Here is a 23,305-nt window from a genome sequence, read left to right on the forward strand (position 1 = left end):
TGCCATGGTATGGACATTCAAGCATCTGCTTCGATGGCTGATTTCCCCCTGGTGCTGTTGCATACTGTTTGTGTTGTTGTAGCTGGTTTGTCATCTCCAACGGTGTTAAGCTGCTGTATATGGTTTCAGGGCTAACACTGACAGATACTATACTGATGTCAGCTTCTTTTTACTGGCCTGCCTGGCTCTAGTTTGAGCCCCAAAGGCTTCACTAGTGCACACACATAAAATCTCCTTTTCACCCGTCTGATCTCCTTCTAATTTTTCTCTCGATGAATGGCTGCATACAAACACGTTTACTGAAGGATCTCCACCGAGCTTCACTTCCCAGACAGCATATATCATCACAAAGGTAGAGAAATGAAAAAAAAGAAAAGAAAGTGGCAGTGAAGGTCAAAATGCACATCAAAATAAGAAAAAAACACAAGCGAGGCTGTTGGCTCCAGAGGAACAGGAGAAAAGGGGAGAGGCTGACTGTGAGAGATAAAGAGAGAGAGAGAGAAAGCAGGGGCTGTAGGACAGAGCAGGAGACATAAAAGGAAGCAGGGAGGGGAAAGAGGGAAGGTCACTCCTAATAGCTCTTCCACGTAATTTCATAAGGTCATGATTGCCCCTATTTGCTCTAGCTAACACCATTAACCATCTACTGTATGGATACTAAACCATTCTGCCACAAAAAGGTATCTTCATGAGGTGTATGTGTTCATCACTGCATGTTCCTGCTGCACACAGAGTGCATAACAATGTGCCTATGAGGGTCTGTAGTGTGCACGAGGGGTGTTTGTATGCACCACATTTTATATCTTCTGCATGACACTGAGGGCGTGTTCGTAATTACAGCGCTTTTTGCTGCAGGCATAGAATCTGACTGATGCTGCTGCTAATGAAGCACATGACACCCACAGGCAACATTGCAGCAGTGTAAGGAGTCTTTATGCTTGTTTGTATGTGTGTGCAAACAGTGTGCGTGAGTGTATGTATGTGTGCATACAGAAAACATGTTTCTCATTTAGTGTACAGATTTGTTTACTTGTTGTTGTCTGTGTTTATTTTCCCAATGAGACAGAACAGTCTGTTGTCTTTCCATATTTATTACATGTAAATTACAGGTGAATTGGAAGGAAATGGAAAAAGAGATTCAATATTGCAGCACTGCCCACATGTTGTGCCCATTTAACCCTCCCATACAAAAGTCTACAGTCATGATTGTATCTACCCAAACACACAAACCTACCATTCTGCTCCATTCTGTTTATTTTTTCTTTTTGTTTATTGATACCATACATCTCCATTTCCTGTAACTAACTGACTGACAGGCAAGCCATAAGCAAATTACCTTATCAGTTGTGGATTTAAGTGAGCAGCAGCTAAAATGCTAGAAGAAGAGAGAGCTAGAGGCAGCACTCCATCTGCAACACTGGCTCCATTAGCTGACAAGAGAGATTAGCTGACCTGCTGACACAAAGGCTGATCTTTACTGATACACACAGCAACACACACACAGACTCACGTGCACACAAACACACACACACACACAGGGAATCTGATACACTATTACATTAGGGTAACACCCCTGTTTTTGATCGTTACTGAGCTTTTACTGGTCAGTGATCCCATAACCAGATCTCTCTCTTTTCACATCTGTCATTTACACTTCACTTTTTTTTACCCATTTTTTGTCTTTTTGTTCTTTCCATCCCACTTCTTTCCCTATTTGTTTTCACATTCTATGAATTTTTCAGACTTTTTGTTGCAGACTTTGTTGTCAACCCCCCCTTTGATCTCCCGCCGGTGTTGCCCTTCTTTCTTCTCTCTTTGTCAGTTTTCCTTCCTCCTTCCATCCATCCATCCACCTCACCTCTCTTTCTCTAGCCCTCACGGATGTCTTAATGAGTCCACTCCCTTGTCCTTGAATTATTCACCACTTCTTTTATTCTGCCATTCCCATTGTGTCTTAAGGGGAAAAACATCAATAAATAAATCACGCCAGAGGTAGCGGCTTTGCAATAGGAGGGATGATGGTACGCGTGTTTATTGGTGTACAAAGGAGAGAGAGGGAGAGTAGAGATTTGTAGAGGACTTTGGGAATCTTGTTCTTCCTGTTTTGTATTTTAACTTTCAGTTGGAAAAGTCTGTAAATGATTTCACCTTATAAATCTTTGAGTAACTTCAAGACTTTCTGCCAAGTCGGGGTGTTTTGTGTGTCCACAATTATGTGTGGTTTTCCAGTATTTGTACTTACACATGAATGTGTGTGAATATGTGTGTGTGTGTGTGTGTGTGTGTGAGGGACGGCCTGTCAGTGTGCACCAGCAAATGAGTTAGCGTGTATACGTGTGTGCGCATATATAAGTGATACCGCAAACCTGTTAGTGTCCATGTGTGTGAATAACTGAATTTGTATGTACAAGGGGCGATGCTGTGTGGAGACCCTGTTGTCATGGCAACCAGGATAGAGAGAGTGGGCGGATGCCCTCACCGCTCCTTTGACAACCTTTATTTTCTCCGGCTTTGTGTCAGTCCAATATTAACCCCTAATCCTTGACAGAACGGGAGGGTCTTCAAAAAATAAAATAAGGAAAATATGCCATGCATTCTGTTGCCGCATTTGACACTAGTGGGAGTAGCAAAGTATCTAGCGGCCGAGCTTATGCTAATAGCGGTATTGATAAATGTGCTGTCTGTGTACCCTGATTCCAGATAAGCTGTAGCTCTGTAGCTTTTTTCCGCTGGTAAATTTCTGTTTGAGTTGACCATGGATCATCGGTCTTGAAACATGTGTTACTTGGCCTTTTAAACAGAGTACCGGCATGAGGGAGATATTGGTTTCCCACTGTGTTGTAAAGCCCCTTTTCCATTAAAGTTGCAAATATTGAATTAATCAGTCGCGTTGCCTTTTGTCCAAGCCAGAGTGCTACCGCAGCAGTTTATTAAATTGATGGAGAGAAAAGATTTTGAGGAGGGACTAGGAAATGTACTGTGAAAAGTGATCAGAGGGGAATTGAAGAAAGCTTTTAGTGTCAGGTACCAAGGGGGCTGAGAGGGGGGCACTAGAAGACTGATAAAAAGGTGACAGGAAAATGAGCACTCATCGTTCTTGGACATTTCCTATTATAAGGCTCGACTCCTAAGTAGAAACACTTTGCGAAAACATGAGAAAGGCTTGTAAGAAATGCAATCTTCACTGCGGTGAATGATGAAAGACATGTCTGTGTTACGAAGTGAGTTGTGGAGTGGAGCGGAAACAGGTAGCCAGTATTATTGCACATGATTTGTGGTATTTTTCTGCTGCAGCGACAAAGTGGGTCTGAGACTTGTCTCACTGCAACAGGCTCATGCATTAAGTATGACCCTGTCAGAGAGAGGGAAAGGGGAGGGAGAGAAGGAGAGAATCACACAGCCACACCAAAGACACCAGGTATAGATGGACAGCATCAGTCTAGGACCAAACCAAATGTATGGCGAGGGGTGCAAATGAATTATGAATTTGGGTGAATTTAGGGCAAATTGTGCCTACAGGACGGGGATTTCTATGAATAATTCACTCTGTAGGGGGCCTTATCATCTACCCCCCACCAGCATCACCTTGTTTCTCAGACCCCCCTCATCACTTTTACTATCTGTTGAACCTTATAATCTCTCACTGCCTTTCTCCTGTAATGCCTATCAGTCCATTTGTCTTAATGGGTACTCTCTTTGTTTATGTCTAAATCACTATGTCTAAATCTTCTCCCAGTTCCTTGGTCCGTCTCTTTTCAGCCTGATGTTTTTTCAGACAGACGAACCCTGGGGGAAGAGTAGGGGCTAAAGGGGGGCATGTATTCATTTATTTTTCTCCCCCTTCTTCTGTCCCGCATCCTCTCCCCCTACACATCTTCACAGCTGGAGGTAGTTAATATTTAAAAGCAAGGCATGACAGGACACAAGACCTGCACACATGTTTGAACACGTACACAAACACACACACACACACGCACCCATTACAGCAGCGCATCTGATCAAAGTACAAAGAAGCTTTTGGAATTGATATTTGCATGACTCACTGTGTTGAGATAAAATATACAATATACTACATTTATCAACACAGCAGCTCCTCACACGGATACGTGAGAATATGAAGCAAACAGTAAAAGTCTCTCATGTATATGTGGGTGGTTGGCACAATGGGGATCAATATATGCATGAAACTCAGAACATGATTTGGCTCATGAGGTTTGATTTTGCGTGTGTGTTTGCCCCCCCACAGATAAGAGAGTCTATTCAGCACTGGAAAGTCCTTCGCAATGCCTAACATGTCTACTTAATCCTAATTACTACGTTTTGCAGAGGAAGGAAAGGTGCAATTTTCTATCTAATGGATGACAAGGGGGGTATACACCACAATGGTGTGCAGCAATTAAATTCTACTAATGCTAGCAACACTAACAGCACAATACAAAATGTTTGGGTTATTTGTGTTTTTGTAAGCAAAATGCCTCAAAGCAGGAATTCATGAATAATTGAAGGAGTTGCAAAATTGACTTGGTCGATTTGGCTTGTTTGATACATGGCCTGTTGGTAGCTAATTTTCTGCAGTCTGGCTTTCTTGTGCAAAAAAAAAGAAACGACCACGCCCTCAAATCTCAACACAGCGTTGCTCACTCTATAATCTCTCTTTGATTGAACTTGGACTTCTGATGGCGCCCGTTGACATCCCAGCGGTGATAATAGTTTTTAAAAGCACTCAGAAACACTGTGATAGGTCATCTCAGCTCAGCTGCAAGCAGCCATCGCAGGCGTGACCTTTGACCCTGTCCAATGAAGCAGGTAACGGGTCTGGATTTGGATCGCTGACAGCTGCACAGCGGACACCCTGAAGAAGTGAAATCAGGCATCTGCTTCCATGTCAGTGTCTCTCAACCCTGTGATAATGGAGCACCACGAGGGCGCCATGCCGTGCACACAGCTTGGAACAGTGTCCGTGTGTATGTGTGCGTGCGTTTGTGTGTTAGTGTGTCAGGCCACATCAGCCTGTGCATGTTTGGGTGGTTGGGTTAGCCTCATTATATGGCAACCTCCCATGCCACTTCTCTCTCACTCTCTCTTTCTGTCTGTCTCAGCCTCTCTCTGTCATTCACAGTCCCTCCTTTGCACACCCCTCCCAACCCATTATAGTGTTCCTCTTTACTGCTCCTACTCAACATGACTGGAATATTCTTTGGCAAGGTCTACCTCCTGACTGAAGCCTACTGAACCTTGCCCTTTTGTCTGTCTGATGTCTTCTGTCAGACTACTCGAGGTGTGTGTCTGTCTGTCTGCCTTCCTTTCTGTCGGTCTATCCATGCATTACGAGCTTCTTTGTATGTCTGTTATTCCCCACGAGTGTATCTCTGAGTGTGTGTGCTGGCTTGTGCATGTGCACCACACTCCCTTGGTGAATTGGGATTGGCGGCATGACAAGCTACGACGCTCCACATTGTTAATCGGCGTCCTGCTATGCTCCACTCGGCTCAACCTCGCCATCTCTTTGGAGGGGGCACTGATAGGCAAGCTCCCACCTTAGATCACATTAACACCAGTACTAATTCCCTGACCAGCCCCGCTTCATTCATCTGCCTCTAATAGCATTTTGGAGGCTGGTTTAAGACCGGATCACTGTAATTGGCACCCTGTCTCCAGAGAACAACTAAAGCGGCTGATAGAAGGACAAGAAGAGAAGAAGCACAAGAAGAGGAACAAGAAGAAAGTGAACAAATGATGCACACTGATTGGAAGAGCTTGCACATGTGTGTATGTATGCAAGTGGATGGATAGGATTAGTGTCACAGCTGTCACCCTTTGTCATCTCTCTTCCTCCCCTCCTTCCACATCCCTCCACTCCTCCCATCACCTCTCACCCTCCCTCCTTCACTCTGCCTCTCTCCTCCCTCACCTCCACTTCTCCATCTCCTCTGCTCTCCTCCTCGAACCCACTTTTCCTCTTTATCTTCCTCTGAAGTCCTCCACTCACTTCACCCCTCCTTCTTCTCTGTGTGCTTGATGTGCCATTCTTCTGACAAGGCAAGCAAGTTGGTGTAATGGCTCATTTAATCCTAATGCTGTTAGTTTAAACTGCCTTATTAAGGGCTCAACTCTTGTTTTGGTCTTTAATTTAATCTAATTGGCTCTGTTGATGTGGACAAATCTCATATTCCTGTTTCTCTTTTCATATATTGTTCAATAGATTTTTCAATGAGTGACATGGAAATATCCACAGTAATTAACTGGCCAGAAATTACCCACTAGATAAAAGAAAATGAATGATAATCACCTCTCTCCATCCTCTTCTCAGCCTCCACTCTTCATCATCTTCAACTCCTCTCTGACCTTCCCCCACTCTCCAAGGTCACCCATCACTCCGTTGTGGCATTGCCAACAAACAGCGATATGCGGAGCCAAAACTCTTTCAATCAGGCTGCCATTACTTCAGAGCTGCCAAATAAGCAACCTCTCTCTATTATCACCATTTTCTTTTGTCTCACATCTTCGTCGTAATCATGGTGTGTTATAACAGTTCTTTGTGTGTGATACTGAGTAGTATAAACAGTCAGCGGGCTGCGCCACGTGGTGCCGCGGGGGAGGACAGCCTGCATGGTGTGGCGAGGACTGGATCCAAGGGTACAGATGGAGAACGGATAGACTCCTAGCAGGGGTGGCTTGCCTCACTCACCATGACTGATAGTATCTTTATTGCACACTTATCACAGCACTATCACCAAAGTACACTACGAACTGTTCAGTTCGTGCAACGCAGCCTCAACCAGTCAACCTAATTATCAACTATTTGTTTGTCTGTCTTGCGTATTATCTGATTTGACATTTCATCAATCTGCATTTGTCTGTCCACAGCCCATCTGGGAGCTGGGAGGCTCTGTTCAGCTTCTTGTTGTGGTATTCTGTCCATCTGTCCTGCTGACTGGCCCTTCCATATGGGCCACTGGTCATGTAATTAACCAAATGGAGATTTTTTTTTTGTTGCAGGAACAGGTTCAGAGATAGGCATTATTGGTGTTTTTTTGTTGGGATGTGTATTGTTGAATCTTGATTGGTGTGTTAACTCCATGTCTCAGCCTGTGTATAGGTCTGACCACATGGTGCAGGGTAATTTTTCTCCCATTCTGACACATGGCCCCTCTCTGCCCCTCCCTCTCTCTTCTCCTCTTGTCCTCCCCTCACCTCCCCCCTCTCTTTTATCTTTCGCAGAGGAGACCAGCAGGAGGGCGTGGACCTGACTTAAAGAAGAGAGCGAACGGAGAAAGGGGAAAAAAAAGAGAAAAGACAAGAGGGAGCAAAGACGTACGAGGCAAAGCCGAGGCCTCCTGGAGAAGAAACAAAGCCTCACACTTGCTCTGCACGAGTGTGTGTGTGTGTGTGTGTGTGTGTGAGGTTGCCCTCTGTGTGCATTTTACTGTACGTGTGTGTGAGCAGGTGGGACTTTGATGGGACAGTGAGCAATGCCTCACACGCAGCAACAGCAGGTTGGCAGTAGGGGGCAGTGCTCCTCCCCCCTCCTCCCCCTTCTCCTCTTCCTCCTCTCCCTTGCTGCCCAGCCCAGTCAAGCAGCCATACACATACCCTCCAACTGTGAGTACAGATTCATATCGTACCATTCATAACAACGGTAGCTGAATGAGGTTCAAAGATCTATTTGTTGTGTTAATTACATTGTTGATTCATCAAAGCACGCTAATAATGATCTTTCATCATGATTAATTAGTGCAAATGAGCAGAATGAACATGTGTTTCTCTTTCAGTAACCTCAATATTCAGGGTTGGATTGCGCTATTTATGCTCGAAATACTACACTGTCTGAGGTTTCTTTGGTTAGCACTCATCTGTGCCTGTGGTAGGTCTAATTACTTTGTAATTGATCCCCTCATACTGCATTGATTAGTCCCACTATTGATCTGGTTTCCTTGGTGCAAACCAGAATCTGATTGGGGAGTAATTTAATCAACAATTGAGTTATACAACAAAAATCCTGCAAGGTTTTTCTTCACTCGCTCTCATTTCTTCGTCCTCCTCGATGCAATATGTGGGCATTAGAAATACAGCTGAGCTTGTGGCCCTGCAGGGAAATTGATCTTCATCTCCTCTGCTGCTGCTGGCCTGCCCACAGAGCTCCAATGGAGAGAGAGAGAGAGAGAGAGAGAGAGAGAGAGAGAGAATATTGTTTCCACTGCTGCTTTTGTTTTTCCCTCTTTATCTAAGACTACTTGCAATGAGTCACAGTCCTTCACCACCCACACAGACTTCAAAATTGTGTTTAGAAACAAGCAATCGCACACGCATGGACACACATGCGCTCACACACGCATAACCTGTAAATGTTGATGAAATGTAGTAAATCTCCCAATATAATTCCCGAAGGGGCGAGCTGACACCGAGGTGAGAGGGCCGAGGAGGAAGGAGGAGCGGGTCAAAGATGTAAAAGGTCAAGGTGTCCCCTGCCTTTCAATTAGCGAGCCTCTGGCATGTCAATGAGAGTCACAGAGGCAGTGATCAGGATCAATAAAGGAGATGCGTTAGAATCTGTGTCAAGGAGGCCGAGGTTAAAGGCTGCACTCCATTACAGGAGACATAACACTGCTTTATATTCCATGTATCATAATTGTTGTTCAATTATCAGTGAAACGCTATCTATCTATCTATCTATCTATCTATCTATCTATCTATCTATCTATCTATCTATCTATCTATCTATCTATCTATCTATCTATCTATCTATCTGTCTGTCTGTCTGTCTGTCTGTCTGTCTGTCTGTCTGTCTGTCTGTCTGTCTGTCTGTCTGTCTGTCTGTCTGTCTGTCTGTCTGTCTGTCTGTCTGTCTGTCTGTCTGTCTGTTTTTCAGCCTCTCTATATATTTAACTATCTCTTTCTTGTTCTTGTTTACTGTAACTAAAATGTTTTTTACCTCTTTGCCTTTTCTCTGGCCACCGCTATGGACTAACAGACCACATAAGTGATCGTAAGTGCTTTTAATTTTATTGACGTCTATCTGTCTTAATGCAGGTGCTGGCAAAGCTTATTGTAAACACTTTCATTATGCCAGAGAGGTTATTTTTCATCCAGCACACAGTAAAACTCATGTTGCACTGTGCTGCACTTTAATGAATCTGGCATTAGTGTGCATTTGCAGTATTATGCTTGTGTGTGTATCCGTGTTTATGCATCTGTTTCAGTGCGTGTGTTTGTATGTGAGGATGTGTGTGTTGTATTGTGAACCTGTTTCTGTGTGCCTTTTTCTCTATGTGGGTGTGTGTTTAGCTTCATTGGCTCACAATATGTGAGAGCCCTGTAGGAGCAGGGAGGAGGAAGTGTGAGGAGCTGCTGTCTATAAGGAGGCAGCAGGGCTGTCAGATCAAAGACATGGGGAAATAAAGAAGAGTTAAAGCACTAAGCACCGGCTCCTCTCCTCCTCCTCTGCCAATAATGGAGCAGCGCCCGCAGCCCGAACTTCAATTTGATCAGCTGAGGAAATGGGCTTATTTCCTCTATCAGTGGGAATTCTTTCATTAAATTTCCTCACTCTGTGAGAATCTCTGTGAATCCACACCTTGTTTATTTTTTCCCCTATATCGCCTTCTCCCTTTGCTTAGTTTTTCTTTTTCTCTGCATGTGTTCTCTTCTCTCGTTGCTTCACTTCCATCCCTCTCCCCTGTCCGCTTAGCTCTCCATCGTCTTCTTCTCATCTACTGCCCCCCCGTCCCGTTTCCTCCTTTACCCATTTACCTACATAATGTAAATTCATTTCTGACTCGGGCTCTGTCTCCTTCCCTTAAAGTCAAATTAAAGACTCTACCAACAAGTATCAAGCTGTGACCTCTATTCCACTGCAAATAGCCTATGAGTGTAGTTACTGAAGCTATGTGAAGAAAAAGATTCAAATTTCTGTCAATAAGTAGAACATAAAAACACAACATGGGCCATAAAGCATGTGGGACAATCAAACATGCTGATTCAATACAGTAGTCACACCAAATCCCAGCATGCTGGTTTTTATGAGTCTGTTATCGAGGCTTTGCTTTATGACTGTTGCTTTATGGCTGTTATGGACAATGGTGACAGAGAAAGAGAAACCTCTTCTGGTGGTCATTACTTTTTTCCCTCGGAATCCCTGCTTCATTTCCCCACAGACTCTTTCCCTCTCTCTCCCTGTCTCAGACTTACAGGCAGCACTGTGTGTGCATATATCTCTTTTACATGAACTCTCCCTCCCATTATTCTATATCAATTTCCTCTCATCTCAACCCATTTTCTCTGTCTGCTCTCTTACTCTCACTATTTTCCTCGGCCTACATTTCATCTCTTTCTCTGGGGAGTCTTTTTAAGTGATATTGACTGAATATACTTATTGGCAGCTGTTTAACTATGAAAGTGATTAGTTATTCTGTGCTGTTTGTTAAGCCGTTACAAATATCCATAGAGATGTGTGTGTTGTGATAGGGTGATATATGTGTATATGTCATAGCTGGAGTTATTATAGCAGCATGCAGAATGAAAACAGGTCATGTGAAGACTGCAGCACTATTCTGAGTGTGTTTCTCTATCTAGTTAAACCATATCGGTGTGTAATAGCACATACACGCCTGCTTTATAACTGGTATTGTGACAGCACTGACTCTGTTTTTGTTCCTTTCAGTGAAGAGGCCTCCAATGATCACCACACAGCCGGAGTCTGTCACCGTTTTTAGTGTTGAAGACCTCGTCATGAGCTGTGAAGCCTCCGGCAACCCTCCACCAATGTTAGTCAGCACACACACACATACACACACACACACACACACATCCACACAAACACACAAAGTCTGAAGATGCTATATTAGTCATGGAGGAGTCATCTTTTTAGACAACTGAGAACAGTGACCTTCCCTCTCCTTGCTCAGCTGACATCTACATATTAGTATTACATGAGAGCACAGCTTCTCCAAGTCAGATTTCTCATTTCAACAAGGGATAAATGTCATTAAGCCCTCGAGCAATCTTTTCAGAGTGTCTTAGCTGCTCTGAAGTGGAAAACTGCTCCAATTGCCAAGGAAAAGATGAATATCGCAATTACACAGCACAAGCTCATGAGTCCCACCGGGGCATCTCGTATAAATTTTGCAGCAATTCAAATTCAGTGACATGTAAGGACATCTTGTATGTGTGTTTAAAAAATTGCCTTTTCAAAGGCATGGAAAAGATTTTTTGAATTTGATATTTAAGTGAACAGTGAATCAGTGTTACTGATTATTTTGTTCTTTGCTCAAGTTTCCGATGGACAAAGGATGGAGAGGAGTTTGATCCAGGCAGTGACCCAGAGCTGAAGGTTACTGAGCGCTCTGGCTCATCTGCATTCTACACACTAAGTAATACTATGGACACCCTGAAGCAGTACCAAGGTAAATACGTCTGCTACGCATCCAACGAGCTGGGGACAGCCGTCTCCAACGAGGCCATACTCAACACTGATGGTAAGAACACGCTGATGGCTGATTAATCCTGAAGCAACCATTGACCAGTTATTGAGACAGAGTCAATAAATTGTGACAGTTGATAATTAAAGTATTCAAATTCCATCATGCTCAGTGAGTATTTGCTGATTTGTAATCATTTGGCTTTAGCCTTGCGAGACGAATCACACCATGTGAAATAGTACCAAACTAATCAAACGTCCTCTGATGTTTGATTAGTATGTAATGTGATGCAGTTTGTTTGATGTTTTCAAACAAACTGCATCACACTGGAGGAGTTACATGTCTTTTATAGATGTCAGTTTCAGTGTTAGCGCTCCTGTAAATGCCTTCAAGGTCTATATTAGAAGTGAGCTGTGTTGTTGTTGGTTTTATCAGCAATAACAGAGCGATTTATAAAGCTGTGAGCGGAGCCAGCGTATAAACCTTTTCCTTGCCCTGCTTTATAGAGAGCTCATTTGTTAGCAGATGGAGGCTCACACCGAGTGCTCCCAGTGCCGCCACCCAGAATATAATTACATGCAATAACATTATAATCAGCATATACTCACTTACACACAAGCAGACACACACACACACGGGCCCCTGGGCAAAAGTAAAGAGCACCTCTGTATATCCATCCACCTGTGTGACTGGCTCTCTCCTGGGCGACCTCCTTCCTTCACAGTTTCCCTGACAACGGTTTCCCCAGAAACGCTCTTGAGTTGATGTCATGTGAAGCACTCTTCATTAGCTCCTGTGGGGTTATCAGTAATGAACGGAGGGGAGGAGGGAGAGCAAACACATCGGACTCACAAATCACGTCATTCTACTTCTGTAAGACAAAAGACAACCCGGTGCCTTCTCTGAACAGACTTCTCAAATCCTTAAAGTTCGTTAAATGGGGATTTATAGATAATATTCCTTATCCACTGCGTTGTGTGTTTAAGGTGACTTGTGATGTGGAATTTTTACATGACACAGTAAATGTGTGTACAGGTGGTTGTGTACATGTGTGTATCTACGCAGACTAACAGGTGTGTATTTTTCCCCACTTGCCTCCCTTTAGCTCCCCCGTCCCAGCAGAAAGAAAAAAAGGTTAATGTGAAGTCGGAAGAGGGAAACAGTATTGTTCTTAAGTGTAACCCCCCGCAGAGCTCTATGGAGCCTATCATTCACTGGATGGACTGGAGTGAGTACATTACCTTTCCATCTCTCCTTCCATTACATCCTTCCTGTCTCCTCAGTAAATCTGCCACGTAGATTATCTATCCATCCTTTTGTTGACCACTTTTATCACATCATAGAGAGGTAGTTGATTATTTAATTCTGAAACAATATTATCTGTTTTCTTTCTCAGTGTCCAGTCCTTTCGTGCATTTATCTATCCCTGGATGCTTTTTGAAAATGTCTTCAGTTCCTTTTGTAGGCTGAGCAGAGTCTATTCTTACCCCTATTCTCAGACGTCTCTTTATCATAATTTTTCTATTTCTCTCATCCTATTGTATCTCCATGCCTCCCTTTTCTATTTCCTCTCACTATTTTATTCTGCTGTTAAGCTTCTCTGTCTCTCTCTTGTTTATCATTTTTTTACTGCCTCTATCTGTCATAATTTTCTCTCCTATTCTCTTTCTCATTTCCTCTCTCCCTCTCTCTACAGGACTACACCATATCCAGCTAAGTGAGCGGGTGGTGGTGGGGAAGGATGGGAACCTATATTTTGCCCATTTGACTCCTGAGGACAGCAGGGATGACTACACCTGCAATGTCCAGTACCTGACAACACGCACCATTCTGGCAAAGGAACCCATAACTCTGACTGTCAACCCCTGTGAGTTTTGCTCTGGATAAACTAATCTAAACTGATCTGAACTAAACTGAACTTTTATTTGGATTTTAAAGCAATAAAGTGTGATGGGCTTAGTGACTTATATCAATAACGGTACTGCCATACGAGGAACAAAACTAAATCATTACAGGTGTCCGAACGTTTTTCAAAAATGAAGGTGCAGGCCAATAGGAATCACATTGCATTATATGTAAATGTCATACAAGAGGGTCTCATTTCTTTTCATGGATTCTTAAATAATTTAGACACTGTCACTTAAATGACAAAAAAATATTTTCTTGCCTATACCTCTAGTGGTATCTAGACAAGCAGATAGTTTTAGGTTTCAGGTCAGAGGATCAACATAGTCATTAGGATTCATTGTCTGGGAACCAGGGATGTATGTACGAAAGTTCATGGTAATCCATTCAAAAGTTGTTGAGATATTTCAGTCTGAACCAAAGTGGTGGAACTAAACATATGATTTTTGTAATTTGGGTGAACCGTACCTTTAAGATCAAGTTTACACTGTCCTTTATACCTGCATTTTGTTTTGTAAAGTATATACATTTTTAAAGAGAGCATATATGGATTGACAGTAACATCCTTTAAAAATCTTACTGGTTTTCTTTATTTAAGAGAAATCAGTTGTAGTAAAATACTGTATAGGTCTGTATATCAAATTGGCACACATAATATGATAAATACTCAGCAGGACAATTTGTTGAGAACTACTGAGGCCCCATAGTAAAACCAAAGTCAACTCACCCCCCATATGGTGGCATGTTGTCCTGACCAAAGCAGTACCATGTCCAGTAGATGGTCCCAGAGCCGACAGGGGGCCCATCACCTCCTCAACCCAGTGGTAATGAAATGCAGCTCAAACTGAGATGTGGCTGCCGGCATCTGTGGACAAACTAGAGGTCACATGTTAACATGAGACCTCTGTGTGCGTGTGTGTGTGTGTGTGTAGAAAATCTGTATGATGATGTGCTGTTAGAAAAGTAAATTGTTCTCCACACGATTCCACACCCTGCATCTGTGTGTGTATGTGTGTGTCAGAGCCTCCAAAGTGCCTGCTGTGTCAGCAGCACGGCACTTTGAAAATTAGCCATACATATGTATGAATCTTTGTCTTTGTGTTTCCACCTCTCTTTCTCCAGCCAACTCCGTACTGCGGAACAGGAGGCCTCACATGATGAGACCTTCTGGAAGCCACAGTACTTACCATGCCCTCAGGGGCCAGACCGTGGAGCTTGAGTGCATCGTCCAAGGCCTGTGAGTGTCTGTGTGTGCGTATTTGTGTGTTTCTGCCCCCATCAATCAGAAAACTTGAGCCGCTCCTCTTAACCAATCTACCTGTCTCCATCATTCCATTATCTATATTTTGCTGTCTCCTCTCGACTCTGCTTCTTGCTGCCTTCTCATTTTCATGTATTTCTTCTTTTTTCACCCTGCATGTCTCTTTCTCTCTCTTCTTCATTTTATGTCCATGTTCATCTCACTTTCACTTGCTTGCATCCCACCATCTACATCCTCCCCATTCTTATGATACCTCTTCCTCCCCTCTTTCCTCCTCTTCAGCCCAACTCCCAAAGTGTTGTGGCTGAGGAAAGACGGCGAGCTGTCTGAATCTCGGACCGTTAAAGATCTCTTCGACCGCCGCCTGCGCTTCAGTAATATCTCTGAGAGCGATGGGGGCGAGTACCAGTGTATAGCTGAGAACTCCCAAGGGAAGACCACACACACTTACACTCTGACTGTGGAAGGTATGTCACACACACTCATGCACATATATATGTTATATTGCACGTCAAATAAGGATGATTTGAGCATGTACTGTGATTTTAAAATACAGTATATTGGTAACTACAATAATCCAGATTCACAGTTGATCACATTACTGAATCTTGTATTCATTAAGTTTCGCCAAGCGCAAACTATATAACACAATAAGCAATTGATGCAAAATCATTATCTGTCACCAGTTACGTGGTAAGTGAATTCTTCACCTTTGTTCTTAGATAAAAAGTACTCAATCAATTTAGGATTGCGCTTTCATAAAGTTAGGGCACTAAGCGTCTGATAAAAAAAACATTAGTCAGATGGGATGCTGCAGAGGGAGAGATATTCTGACTTTTAGTCCCTAGTATGGGTCAAGTTCCTGCACTCCCCATAATGCAACCCAACAGCATCTTTCATTAGCTGTTAACATTCACATCAAGCTTTAAAAGAAAGCCTGTGCCCTTGTTTGCAGGCTTTCTGTCAATTGAGTAATGTCCTCTTGACAAAGAGAAGAACACATTATACAACTGTCACAAGCTGTGTAGTACTTCCTGTGACTAGTAAATAGACCTTGACTTGTAAAACTAATGGAGTTAAGTATAACAGAACAGTTTGGCGATCAGTTGTTTCAGTTTTGAACTTGTGGGGTGTGACCTATCAATATCAACTCATCAGTCTCACTGAGTATTGTCTTGTGTAAAGGTTTGGTACTGTGTAACTTAAGAATGTTATATTTTGCTTGTAATGTACTGTATGTAATTAATATATTCTGTCCCTTTTAGCGGCTCCTTACTGGACTAAGGAGCCAGCCAGTCAGTTATATGCCCCAGGTGAGACTGTCAGACTAGACTGCCAGGCGGACGGCATCCCCTCTCCTACCATCAGCTGGACCATCAACGGGACCCCCCTCTCAGGTCAGTGCATAGACCAACCTGCAAATACATACCTCAACGCACAACCTCAAACACTGTGTGTGTGCTTACTGCGTGTTTTTAACAGCAACCGACAAGGACTCCAGACGTACTCTGACAGCAAGCAGATCTCTAATCCTAAAGGATGTCAACTTTGGAGACACCGCCATCTACCAGTGTCGGGCCTCCAACAAGCATGGAACCATCCTCACCAACACTAACGTCTATGTCATTGGTGAATGTTTGTTATGTACATGTCACTTATTTTGTGCGTGTACGTCTGTGGTGTGTCTCATTTCCTTTTGTGTGTGTGTTGTTTCAGAGCTATCTCCCCAGATCCTCACTGAGGATGGAAACACATACACATTTGCAGAGGGCCAGAAGGCTTTACTGGAGTGCGAGACCTTTGGCTCTCCTAAACCTAAAGTCGAATGGTGAGGCACATAACCACCTTATTCTTTTCCATTGTGTTCTATTGCATTGTATTGTATTGTATTGTGTATTGTAGTGTGTTGTCTGGCAGATTTTCATGTTAACAAATTTCACGGAGGTGATATTATTGCGTAGGTAGCTCTTCATATGCATAAATTAACAGCCAAACGCTGTTACATCTGGGCTGTGACTATGATTTTTGTCAGTGTGGCAGGTATCCAACCTGGCTTTGTTCTTTTTGGTGAAATAGGCAAAGTGGCAATTGAACTGGTGAATTATTTCTTACTCTGCTTACCAAGTTTCTAATGGGTGCGTGCGTGTGTGTGTCTTTTCCAGGGAGAGCGGCAGCACCTCCTCCCTTCTGGCGGATCCCAGAGTTAACCTGCTCACCAACGGGGGGCTTGAGATTGCTAATGTCACCCACGATGACGAGGGCTTCTACACCTGCTCTGTGCAGAACACCAACTTGTCTGTCAGTGCCGAGCTGGAAGTGCTCAGTGAGTGAGACACGCACACACAGACACACGCGCACTGTGTCTGGTAGCAGCTGATGTTATTTGCCCCAAATGCAGCTTGTCTCAGCACTGTATGTTTCTTTGCTTTCTCCTCCAGACAGGACAGTGATCCTGTCACCTCCTCAGGCTCTGAAAGTGCAGCCTGGAAACACAGCAGTCTTCACGTGTCTGGCCCTTGTTGACCCCAAACTTGGCTCTCCACTCATTCAGTGGAGAAAAAACGATCAGAAGCTCTTTGAGTCCCACAGTGATGAAAAGTAAGACTAAATTCTATACATTAGAGAACTGACAGTAATGAGGATAATGTTAGAAATTACTGACAGGTACACTTATTATATATTTTTTAAAATATTTTATTATATTATAATTTTTGTTTTATCCCTTTGTTTTACCCTAATTTCAAACAACAAATTAGCTTCAGCTAGACCCTTTATACATTACACATTTCTTGTAATAGTGTTTATCTACAGTATATTATCCCTGTTACATTAACAAACAAACAAATAAGTAAGTTACTATGGTGACAAAAATAGGATGATAGGAGAATGAGATGATGAGGTAGAGGTAAACATGATAATGAATAAATAGAGGTGATCATATAATTAAAAGGAGGAGGAAGATGAGGATAACAATGATGATCATATTTCCTCAGATACACATTTGATGGACCAGACCTGTTAATAGCTAATGTGGAACCAGATGATGAGGGCGTGTACACCTGTCAGGTCATCACTAAGCTGGACATGGCTGAAGCCAGCAACACCCTCACTTTATGTGGTAAGATCACTGATCATATACTGTATGATCGCAAGCCAGCAAGTGTCTCAGACTGAGTATACAACAGGCCTAGACAATATATGCAAAATTGTTCAGTAATGAACTATTGAATTGTATTGAATATTTCTCTCAAAATTAGAGAGACCTATTTGTTTGCACTTGATGTTTTGGAGACATGCAGTGTGCAGGTGATTGTGGTGATGACATTACTGTTGTCCCCCTCAGATCGTCCAGACCCTCCTTTCCTCCTCCAGATCACTGAACCTAAGCGTCGTGCAGTCACCCTCAGCTGGACTCCTGGAGACGACCACAACAGCCCTGTGCTAGGTTTAGTACAGACAAACACACATTCTCACACTTACAAACATATCGATCTGCATCTGTCCCATTCTGCCTCTGTTTTTCTTCTGTTTAATACTAAAACAGCTTTTCTATGGATGGTGATTAGATTTTTGTAATTTCTCCTGCTGTGATCCTTTTCACTTTTTCACTTGTGCCACTAGATGAAGATATGCACTGACACAGACACAGACACACAGAATTTTTGTTTAATTTCATCTTGTCTAACTCTAATACTCAGTGCAACAAACCCATATCATTAATCTTCCCCCTGGCAAAATGAAAGGCTGCTCTATTTTCATTACTTGGACAGGATTATTATTTGATCTGCAGTATCAGACTTTTGTAAAGCTCAAAGTGTCTCAGTAAGACTTTATCGCCGCTGAGTGTTTATTTATGTTTCTATTGCTTCTGTATTGTTTACTGCATGTCTTTCTCCATCCACCCTTGACTCTTTGCCTCTCTCTGCAGAGTATGTGGTTGAATTTGAGGACCAAAGTTCGAAGGAGAGGGGTTGGGAAGAGCTGAAGAGAGAAAGAGCAAATAAGATGCGTGCTGTCCTCCATCTGCAGCCCTACATGTCCTACCGTTTCCGAGTCATTGCCATCAATGATGTAGGCAAGAGCGACCCCAGCAAGCCATCTGAAATCCACAACACACCTGCTGAAGGTTAGAGCCAGTGTTTTGTAACCATAAGATTTAATTCTCAAAGTGAACCCCAAACAACACTACACTGAACTTTTTTTTTCCAATCACAGTTCCAGACAATAACCCCGAAGATGTTAGGAGTGAGTCCACAGACCCAGACACTCTGGTCATTGCCTGGGAGGTACATCTCTTACCTGAATATACAATTATCTGAAGCAGCATCAAGCAAATTTCTAAAAAGGTTTTGTGCCTTATCCGCTGCTCTTCCCGTCACTGCAGGAAATGGACAAACGTAACTTCAATGGACCTAACTTCAAGTACCGGGTGCTGTGGAGGCGAGTGGTGGGCAGCGGACCCAACTGGCACACCAACTACACAACCGCACCACCATTCACAGTCAATGACATTGGCAACTTTTCTGCTTTTGAGATCAAAGTTCAGGCTGTCAATGAAAAGGGGGAGGGACCAGAGCCAGACCCTGTCATTGGCTACTCAGGAGAAGATGGTAAAATATTTTTAAAAACGGTTGCTGAGCGGTTTTTCCACCAATACCCTTTTCTTTTACTGGGAATATTTCTGCTTGGTAAAAGATGGCTTGGTATTCTTTCTCACCTATCCCCCTCCTGTCTGTCATTGTCTCTCAGTTCCATTGGAGGCTCCAATGAATGTGGGTGTTGTACTAATGAACAGCACTACCATCAGAGTGACCTGGGCCGCAGTAGACAGAGAGACGGTCAGAGGGCACCTGCTGGGATACAAGGTACTGATCCTGTATCTCCTCCTAATATATTCAGCCCCCGTTCTCATGAATAATACATACTTAGTGTATCCAGCAGAGGCAGCTAGATCTTAGCTTGGCAAGGGCTTCAGAGTTCTCTTTAGTTTCAAGGTTGCAAAGAATAGTCTTTTTTATTTTAGATGATCTCACTGGTTTTCTTTCTCTCTTTTGAGTCTTTGTTGCATGTTCCATTCAACACCCAAGCCATACTTTATCCTTTTCAAACTGCTTTTAGAAATCCCAGTTTTAATGTTTAAAAATGTCAAATGTAACCCAGAAACTAACCCATAATTTCATAATTTCTCTGACTGATTTTGTGGCTCCAGATCTACTTGAACAGAACGGGATCCAGGGGCCACCACCGACGCCGTAGGGCCAGGGAGCCAGAGAGCACTCTAGTGGTGGAGACTGGGGCCAACGAGGAGAAGAAGGTGATCAGTGATCTGAGGCCATACTCCCACTATGACCTGGCTGTCACTGTATTCAACAGCAGAGGAGAGGGACCCCCATCTGAGACCATGTCCTTCAAGACCGATGAGGGAGGTGAGAGGAAAAATTGAGGGTGGAAGAGGGAAGGGCGACAAGGCTGAAATGGGGGAAGGTGACAGATAAAGTGGGTGAAGAGGTTTAATTACAGGGAGAGACAAAGATGGCAAGATGAGAGGAAGGGAGGGATGGATGGATAATGGGTTACAACTGAGAGAATGACACTGATATCCATAAAATGACTGGGTGGAGGGCAGTGAAGAGAAGGAGGGGTAAAATTGATGCAGGGATAGATATGATTGAGCAGGCAGGTGTTGGGAGAATACAGGTGACAGTAGATCAAAATAGTATAATAATGCCTTTTAAGCCTAGCACATTTTAATCAGGCCTGCTTGTGTTGCTGCTAGTTCCTGGTCCTCCTATGTCCCTGATGCTGGACAGCCCATCAGAGACAGAAATGACCCTCCACTGGACGCCTCCTGGCCATCCCAATGGAGTCCTCATTGGATATCTACTGCAGTACCAACAGAGTGAGCATCGTTTACACCCTTATCCCATAAAATAACCATTGGGCACATAAATCCTTCTGTTTAATAAGTGCTTCTGTGCTTCATCAAAGACATCAGTAGTGCAAATGACACCACACAATACATTTTCAGCTAAATCAATAACACTAGAACAATGTCAAAAGCATAGCCTCCTAATGATGCTCATCAGTCAGTCACGTCACCCAGAACAATGTGTCACCCACAACGATTTGTTGAAGATCAAGTAGTGATCGAATGTTATTGGTTTTTTTTGCTGTGCTGCGGTCAGTTGTGGAGAGTGAAGACAGCCCCATGCAGGTAGAGACAATAGATGACCCCACAGTCACCCACCTCACCCTGAAGGGCCTGGACCGTCACAGCCACTACCGCTTCTACCTGAGGGGGCGCACTGCTGCAGGGGATGGAGAACCCATCATGAGGGAGGGTGCCACCACGCTGGATGGAGGTACAAAGCCAATTTACCGCATTCTCCACCATCACAGATCTGACACATAGAGGATCAGGTTGTACTAGATTGAGAATTTGATTCCACTGCCCGAATGTCTTGCAGCACCTCTTGACAACATCATCCTGTCTGTGGGAGAAAACTCAGTTAACCTCAGCTGGGTGACCAAGAAGAGACACAGGAATGTTAGGTTCCAGATCCACTACCTCAACAAAAATGGTATAATATCTACACTAATAAGTTCCTAAGGAAACCTCATTGCGTTCAACCTTTTAAAGCGATTAGTCCATCATGGGAATAGATTCACAATTCTAAATGAGGAAAAGGAAATCAAGGTTCATGTCATGTCTCTGCAGATGGCAGTAAATGGAAGAAGACGGAGAAGGTGAACTCCTCTCAGTCTTTCTACGAGCTCCAGGGCCTGACTCCTGGCTCTCATTATCATCTACGCGTCACCTACAGCAACATCACCTTCTGGGAGAATGACATTAAGACAAAAGGAACAGGTAGTATGAGCATTCTGCCTTCATTCATCCTCTTTCTTTCATCTTCTCTGCTCTCTCCTCTGGGCTTCCCACATCTAAATATAAAGCCTTATCCTACAGAGAGTGTCTTGCAGTTCTCTCCACTGCCTGTGAAGTGCTTTCAGAGACATATTTGAAAAGAGAGCTTGGTTAGCCATATGAAATGATCCATTACTTGTGTTAGTTTAGTGTATTGTTCTGTGTTCTTTGGTTCCCAAGTGAAATGCCACCCTGTCAGAATGCATAATGCTCTGTCTCTTTTGCTCTAGATTCTGCTCCCTCTTTTATCTTGTTTCTCATCTTTTTCATCCTTTCCACTCCTGTTGTACTTTTATACTGTTTCCCCATTACAAAAAACGTACTCTCTCTTCTTTCCACCTCCCTCTTCTTTTCCCTCTGAAGGAGTGACAGAGGTGCAGCCAAGCTTTGCAACACAGGGCTGGTTCATCGGTCTTGTCAGCGCCATTGTGCTATTGCTGCTGATACTGCTCATCCTCTGCTTCATCAAGAGGAGTAAAGGGGGGAAGTATTCAGGCAAGTGCAGCCCCACCATGATGAGTGCTAAGCATTCATCAGTAGAGATGTTGAACTGTTAGAAAGAATATGTTTGGTGTTGATGAATACAGAATAGTTGAAGCCTTGAGCAACTTTTTTTGAATAATGTAATATATATTCGTTCCTCCTTCTAACTGTGTAAGAACAATACAATGTTAGACAACTGCTGTGTCACGCTCTACATAAGCTTTGTGGGTGACACTGGACACTCTGGAGCCATAAAGCGTTTTTGATGATGAAAATGACACTGCGGTCGAAAAAGAAGCCAAGCAGTTACAGGAATGCACCACAGTAAACAAGATATTCTTATTGGAAAGAAGTAAAAAAAGATTGCACCATGTTTAAAATCCTCCCCAAACAGCTCCCTGTGTGATCCTTATAGTGGCTCCAACTCCAAATAATTGGCCAGTTTTCTCGCTTGCAGCCTTCACATCAAACACAGTGAAACATACCTCTAAGCCTCTATGCCTGCTCTTCCTTACTGTGATAGTAAGGAAGAGGCTCTGCCCTGAAAAGGACTGTGAAATAATAATCACAAACCACAAGAGTAACTGCAACCTGCTGGCAGGCTACTGTCTGACTGGTCAGAGAAAAGCACCAGCCTTTCATCCCTTTCCACACAACGGAGAAACAAGTGGCTGGCTCCTTTTAAGGTAGATTTAATTGTCAATGCTAAAAGCAAGGACTAATTGGAAAATAAATACAACCATTCTAAACAATTAATTATTTAAATTGTTTTGAATTTCTTAACAGTAATATTCAAAGTGGTAGTTATTATAAAAACAACTAAAACAGATTCTGTCTAAATCCTTTTGCTCCTCATACACAAACACTTTTTTTCCCTTGGTGTTATCTTGCTGTGTGACAGAATGTCATTATCGATGTCTGAGACAGTGGCTTAGAGAGAAACATGGTTGAGATCCTACTGATAATGAAATCCAATAATCTCCTTCTCAGTGAAAGATAAAGAAGAGGGTCCGATGGACTCTGAGGCTCGGCCTATGAAGGATGAGACTTTTGGAGAGTACAGGTTTGTCATCTTAATGCACATTGTCTCTTTGAGTGTTACATAATGTTTCTATGGATCATTTAAATTCGAACTCCTAACACAGCCCTGATTCCCTCAGCACTGTTTGTTTTTCCTAACCCTTTGTGTTCCCTTCATTGTCCCTCTTCTCCCTAATGCCTGCCCTTGCTATGCAGATCTCTAGAAAGGTATGCTGTGATGTGATTTGCTATCCCAAACCCTTGTATTTATTAGTCCCTGCCAACACCTTAGTT

General features: G+C 43.2%; 1 protein-coding gene across 3 annotated transcripts in view; it reads left to right on the forward strand.

The window, feature by feature from the left end:
- The window catches only part of l1cama (L1 cell adhesion molecule, paralog a), a 41,380-nt gene that overhangs the window by 14,880 nt on the left and 3,195 nt on the right, over positions 1 to 23,305 (forward strand). The window contains exons 2-28 of one of the 3 annotated variants that reach the window (XM_044210879.1): positions 7,222 to 7,602; positions 8,972 to 8,986; positions 10,661 to 10,763; positions 11,272 to 11,474; positions 12,523 to 12,645; positions 13,114 to 13,284; positions 14,445 to 14,559; positions 14,866 to 15,050; positions 15,849 to 15,980; positions 16,066 to 16,212; positions 16,300 to 16,411; positions 16,746 to 16,906; positions 17,022 to 17,181; positions 17,577 to 17,701; positions 17,927 to 18,028; positions 18,512 to 18,709; positions 18,799 to 18,869; positions 18,968 to 19,193; positions 19,333 to 19,448; positions 19,793 to 20,009; positions 20,360 to 20,482; positions 20,769 to 20,945; positions 21,051 to 21,164; positions 21,302 to 21,451; positions 21,872 to 22,003; positions 22,982 to 23,054; positions 23,228 to 23,239. In XM_044210879.1, coding sequence (XP_044066814.1) covers positions 7,473 to 7,602; positions 8,972 to 8,986; positions 10,661 to 10,763; positions 11,272 to 11,474; positions 12,523 to 12,645; positions 13,114 to 13,284; positions 14,445 to 14,559; positions 14,866 to 15,050; positions 15,849 to 15,980; positions 16,066 to 16,212; positions 16,300 to 16,411; positions 16,746 to 16,906; positions 17,022 to 17,181; positions 17,577 to 17,701; positions 17,927 to 18,028; positions 18,512 to 18,709; positions 18,799 to 18,869; positions 18,968 to 19,193; positions 19,333 to 19,448; positions 19,793 to 20,009; positions 20,360 to 20,482; positions 20,769 to 20,945; positions 21,051 to 21,164; positions 21,302 to 21,451; positions 21,872 to 22,003; positions 22,982 to 23,054; positions 23,228 to 23,239 — 3,593 coding nt within the window. In that variant the 5' untranslated portion in view covers positions 7,222 to 7,472. The remainder of the gene's footprint in view (positions 1 to 7,221; positions 7,603 to 8,971; positions 8,987 to 10,660; positions 10,764 to 11,271; positions 11,475 to 12,522; positions 12,646 to 13,113; positions 13,285 to 14,444; positions 14,560 to 14,865; positions 15,051 to 15,848; positions 15,981 to 16,065; positions 16,213 to 16,299; positions 16,412 to 16,745; positions 16,907 to 17,021; positions 17,182 to 17,576; positions 17,702 to 17,926; positions 18,029 to 18,511; positions 18,710 to 18,798; positions 18,870 to 18,967; positions 19,194 to 19,332; positions 19,449 to 19,792; positions 20,010 to 20,359; positions 20,483 to 20,768; positions 20,946 to 21,050; positions 21,165 to 21,301; positions 21,452 to 21,871; positions 22,004 to 22,981; positions 23,055 to 23,227; positions 23,240 to 23,305) is intronic. The other 2 variants (XM_044210880.1, XM_044210881.1) reach the window with 2 other exon arrangements.

This window comes from Siniperca chuatsi, linkage group LG10, assembly GCF_020085105.1.
Source record: "Siniperca chuatsi isolate FFG_IHB_CAS linkage group LG10, ASM2008510v1, whole genome shotgun sequence".
In the NCBI taxonomy this organism is placed as follows: Eukaryota; Metazoa; Chordata; class Actinopteri; order Centrarchiformes; family Sinipercidae; genus Siniperca; species Siniperca chuatsi.